Genomic DNA, 6,250 nt, shown 5'->3' on the forward strand with positions numbered 1-6,250 from the left:
AACTTGTACGACATACTTATTGCTCATACACGAATCTCTGTTCTAATTTTCGTTTTTTTTTTCTAATTCAATTCAATACCTATAAAGAGCAAAGCGGGTCCATAAATAATCAGTCAATATTGGACTACTTAAAGATAAATTTTACAGCCAAACACGGGCTTTAGCAATAATAAATGTCTTCTTTTATTATTTAATATTATTTCATAATTTGTTATACCACACAAACATTGAAAACTAATACCTGTTTGTATTTAAGTATAAATATGACAAAAAAAAATGTAATAATTACTATAAATGTCCTGTAATTCGTTAAAATAACATTAAATAATAAAGTTCCAAGCAAATGGCTGTTACATGAACGAGTAATTATTTTATATACAAATTTAATTAACTTTTCAATACATTTAATTTCCATATCGTATTTACACAGATTAGTGTTTTGGACATAATTCATCACTTCAAAACTATCATATTGAGAGGTATTCATAATGGGTCTATTACAAAAATATTTAATATACAATGAGTAAAAAACGAAACGACAGTACAATACAGACTGTACACTGAACACGAAATTAAATGCGAGCGATGAATCGTCCAACGAAACGAAACGAAAAAAAAATTATAGAAATGCCCAAAGCGATCCACTTTTAAAGCGACATCGTAAACCGTTGGTGGTTTCCGACAAAATTAAAAAAAAACCGTTACACTACACTAGTGAGGTCCATTTGTTGTTGAGGAACGTCGACACACGTAGCGCTAGTGTCGCGATGGTGTCACTTGCCCGGATGTCCGTTTCCGAGTGCATCGGCGACCTGCGGAATACGAGCCGTTGTGAGCGCACAGCCGTGTGTCGTCGTTCCTAACGAGGCTGCAAGGGCTAACGCGCGGCGGTTATTTGATAAATTATAAAAAAAAAAACTACCGCCGCACGTGTTAGCACTTTCAAAGTTCTAATTGCCGAGAGTATTGAAAAAAATAAAAATAAAAACAAACCAAATGACATTTCGCAATTAGAACTAAGAAATAACACCCGCCACCAGAGTTTTGTAAAGCAAGGGATACCTGGGAGTTATGTTGTGAAATCCCAAAATGAAAACTATGTTCCGAACGCCATTTACCGATTACATGATTAGTTTTGTTCGAACGATAGTTTTCTAGCCCCATAGGTCACGAAATACACAGCTGCGCGCAAGCTTACATTTAGCTGTTACATTTTATAACACATTTATAAAGAGGGATTCAATAAATTCACATATTTAAATATCTAGACAGGAAAAATAAAATAAAATAAAAAACAAACAAACATAACAGCCAAATAAAGAAAATGTAATGCCAACCGGTGCTTTAGAACCGTGTATTAAAACAAAAGTGTAAATAAGCAACAATTCACACATGCAAACAGTGTCAAATGTAAAATATATATATGTCAAATTTATAAAAGTGACCGTAAAAATAAATCTGTCACGGTCACCGTAAATATAATGATCAATTTTGTTTAAGTCATGATCATGATAAGTGACCACAATTCTGAATAAAAACATCGTATATCTATAATTGTACTGTCCCCAATTAAAAACGATACAAGGTAAATTAAACAAAAATAAAATTCAAAAGGTCCCATTGATATTTAATTTTGAAACTGTAATATCAACTAGAAAAAATACTTAATAAAAAAGAACCTTATACATAGATTATTTACATGTCATTATTTTATAGCAACGTTATTATAACTAAGTAATGGAATGATAATCTCATTTCAACAAAACATAAAACACTTTTAACCTAACCGAAAATACAAACGTTAAGTACTTAAGGTTAAATTTGTCAAAAAATAACTATCAATAGATTTTAAAGTAAATGGTAACAACAATGGCATTCATTGTAAGAACAACAGACATCTAAACCACTCAATACATGGATAAATATTAAGGATTTTAAGACTAAGAATTTTCAAGACGATTTATTCATTATACAGATAATTAATCCGACGTACACAGCATTTGAGAGATTTGATAATATTATGAATTAAACCAGTTCTGTTTTCACAATATTCTACGGTTCTAATATTTAGATAAAATCAAATAAATGATTTGAAACGTCAGTTTTTAGCCTTATAAAACATTGCCAATTTTTCTTTTTTTAAACTTGAACAATGATTTTTTTTTGTATATAGAGTCATTATTTGCATATTTATAGTGACCATCATTGGTATACAACAAACAACTTCATTCAGTCGCACTCCAAAAAATGTCCCGAGCAAATCTCTGCCCACAAGAGTGTTAGGCAGAGTTTACTTATGAGCGATACAATGAATTTTGAACATTACTGCAACGAAACAAGGTTTTCATTTCAATGAATGATTTATACGATGCCGGTTGGACATATTTCGGCGACAGAGTACAAGTTGTTTATGGTTCGTCAATGGTCATGGTCCATTTTTTTTACAAAATATAGATTTTATAATTATAAAAATGATCAAGTATTTTATATATTATATGTGATGAGGTTCTTAAATTGATCTATGATTCTATGAATAATGTATAGGACTTTTTCCGTTGAACAACTATGTAGGTACTACATATAGACGAAAACCTTCGCCATGAGGTATTTAACCGTTGATAAAATTTATAATTTTACCCAATGAACGTACGTTTTCGTTCAAATGAATTCTTATCATTTGTTTCCATAAATTCTATACAAAAATAACTAATATATTCTTTATGTTATAATATAGCTTTATTTGATTTGATATATTTTTTGTCGGTTTCGTCAATGGTCAAATTCCCTATTTATTCATATAAAAAATATAACATTTGATACTAACAAAGATAAACTTTCATAGACAGTTTTCACCGAGGTATTAACTGAATTATAAACAAATAGGAAGATACAAAAGTACAGAAAATGCTTAAAAAAATGCTTAACAAAACATTTGATCCGCTCGGTGTTTGACAAATATTGGTTTGATCAAACCTATTGCATCATGCCAATTGATCGTGTGGATCCATCATTACTATTCCTTTTACTTACGGACAGTTATTTTCCATATTACAAGAGAGCGTCTTGGCTAAATTAAATTTTTAACATTTTAATATTACTCAATACAAATTGAGGTGTCCTATAATACAATCATTCAATTAATAACAAAATTGAATATACCACAAGTTAAAAGAATAATAATGTACATGATGTAAAATATAAAATACAATATAACTGACCGACCATATTCACTTTTGGGCTATCGTTACTCTGTCTCTTTCTATGACACCAAAATACAATATACTGAAAGGAGACAGATACATTAGCCATCTCGCTCTAGCACAGTTATCTATTAGGCGAGACACAGAGATAGCACAACGGAAAAAATGAATTCTAAAACGATTGTTTGAGCACCCACTCTCACAGAAACGCCCCAATTTCTTGAGCAAACAATAAAACTAGCATTAATAATTATTTAAAGCTTACATGGTAATGCGTTCTATATTATATTATATAAATAGACCTAATCTAATATTTACATACAAATGTACACGAATAGAAAAAATATATTATTATATTTACACGTAGTAATGGCAGTATGAGCTTCGTTTACATTAAATATATAAAAGCTAGCATCTAACTAAACATTATAATATTAAGATACAAACAAAACAGATCGTTTTTTTATGTATGTATTTTAAATTCAATATAATTATTTTTTTTTACTAGAGTTAAAAGAAAGCACCAACATTTCGATAAAATTATTTAGAATATAAGGAAAGAATTATGAGCCATAACTTCTGTCGAATTTAAGTTTCTGTTGACATTAACCCTTATTCGAAAAGACGGAACATTTGTTTAATTTTTTTCATATATATATACATATATATACATTTTATAGATAATAGAACAAAAAAGTTACATAATATGCAATATAGATAATATTTTAAATATCCTAGTGTATAAATAGACATTCATTGTTTAATTTATAGGTACTTTGCGATTCAACTAAGAATAGGAATGTGTAATACGTGGCGATTTTGTATCAAGTGCCATTTGAAAAGAACGATTCAACTTAGAAATCGTTTTTTTGCAAATCAATAGTGCTTATAAACATTTTTCCAGAAACTAACATTTCAAATTCTAATACAAACTTCACTTCTTAACTTAGATTTTTAAGTCGCTTGAATGAATACATATGATGACGTTACAAAATGGCGCCAAATTGATCCTATTCTAAGTTGCATCGAATATAATGATTATTTTGTATAGAAAAATTCAAATTTTAAATTCAATTAGCTGGTAGAAGACAACAAGCAACATTCATAGACAATTACGTAACAATAGTGTATAGACATAACTATGGTACGTCTATTGTAGGAAAAGTTCGATAATTTTTGTAAATATATTTTCTAAAAGCGTTATTTTTATCATAAATCGATAATTTTTAGTATTAATTTTAGCGCTATAGAAAAAGATAAATACAATTTTATGAAAAAAATTGTTATTAAGATAAGATTTTAGATACAAACATATAAAAAACAGAAAGGATTTTTTTATCTATAATAAAAATGACACTTTTATTCGTGATTTTCATACCCTGTATTATTTGTAGTTTTTTATTCATAAATTTCAAAATGACTTTAAAAAAATCAATAGTAAATAAAAGCCAATATATATAAACCAAAACAATAAAATAAATATCTATATAGATAACAAAAATAAGAATACAATACAGTAGAGGACACAACATAGTCAACATCTTTAAAAAGCAAGTACTAACGATAAAAATAAACCTAAAAAAATCTAGCGCATCTAGTGTCTAAAATGATATTTTAACCAGGTCACAATCGGCCGATACAAAAGTACGCCAGTTAATTAATTATAACTATTTACTTTACAGTTCAACTAAAAAAAAATATAAAAAAACTATATTTGTATTACAATAATTTTTACTAGACAATACGTCAAACCTATATAGGAATGGTAAAACATCTGGAGGGGTATTACCGCTACGTTTTAAATCAGTACTAATTCCAGTGTGGGAAAAAGAAAGCGCTATATAATATAGTTCGTCCATCTCTTTCACATACTGAAATTAGTACCGCTTAACAACGTCACGGTAACTGCCCTAATTAGTTGAACTATATCAATATATGAATTCCCATCAATAAAATTTCTCTCCAAAACGACAAAGTATTTTTTATTGTATGTATATTTTTTTTTTATATATTAATGTAAATTTGAAGGAAATTCGTTTTTCAAGCGTCGATACAATTACATCGTTGATAATTTAATAAATTCGGACTGAAGAGTATTATTTGAATGGTCCATCAACATATCGCTGAGTTAATCGCTAGTTCGAATTTGTCAATTGCATGTAAATTATTTAAAAATAGCCCATACACTAACGCCAATCGAAGATAGTACTGCGACTCACAACTTGAATAATGTTGTTTGCAAAAATTTAATTTTTTTTAATAATTTAAATAACTTTTGTTCATCCACGTAAGACCGACGACTACTTCGAACCACCGACTACTCCAACGACATCAGTGCTATCGGTTACACGTGCACGCAATTCGGAACACCCGGCTCCATTCCAGTGGAACGAGCGGCTATATTCCAGCGGAATAAGCGTCTACATTCCAGTGAAACGAGCGGCTATATTCCAGTTGAACAGCCGGTCACTCGGGCGGCGGCGGCGGCACGGCCGGCGGCGGCACGGAGGGCAGCGGCGGCTGGTTCTGCTGCTGCTGCTGCTGCTGCTGCTGGAACACGGGCCCGTAGAAGTAGCCGTCCATGAGGCCGTAGTACAGCGGCGGCGGCGGCTGCACCATGTAGTAGGGCAGCGGCGGCCTGTAAGGGGGTGGGACAGTCCAATTGCCTACCTTGGGGGTCTCGTGCCGCGCCAGCTTGTGCGGCGGGCCGGCGAGCTCCGCGTTGGAGCGCTTTCTGGAAGCGTCCAGAACCTCCTTGGATATCTTGATCTTGAGCCCCGAGGCGTGCGGCGGCGGCGGCGGCGCGGCCAGCCTCTCCTTCGGGATCTTTATCTTCAGCCCCGGGCTGGACAGCTTCTCGCGCGGTATCGTTATCTTGATGGTGCCGTCCTCCGCGAGCGGGCTCGGCTCCTTCTTCTTGTCCTTGTCCTTTTTGTGTTTCTTCCTCTCGTCCTTGGATTTGTCGCGGTCCTTGTGCTTGTGCTTCTCCTTCTTCTTCTTGTCCTTCTTGTGCTTGTGCGCGTCGTCCGCGGGCGCGCTGGCCGGGTGCG

At 32.7% G+C, this 6,250-nt stretch overlaps 1 protein-coding gene across 1 annotated transcript in view; it reads right to left on the minus strand.

Moving 5' to 3' along the window:
• Positions 1 to 2,156: 2,156 nt before the first annotated feature.
• The window catches only part of LOC119836363 (cyclin-T), a 13,453-nt gene continuing 9,359 nt past the window's right edge, over positions 2,157 to 6,250 (minus strand). The window contains exon 9 of the mRNA XM_038361668.1: positions 2,157 to 6,250. Coding sequence (XP_038217596.1) covers positions 5,667 to 6,250 — 584 coding nt within the window. The 3' untranslated portion in view covers positions 2,157 to 5,666.

The sequence above is a fragment of the Zerene cesonia genome, chromosome 24, assembly GCF_012273895.1.
Source record: "Zerene cesonia ecotype Mississippi chromosome 24, Zerene_cesonia_1.1, whole genome shotgun sequence".
NCBI lineage: Eukaryota > Metazoa > Arthropoda > Insecta > Lepidoptera > Pieridae > Zerene > Zerene cesonia.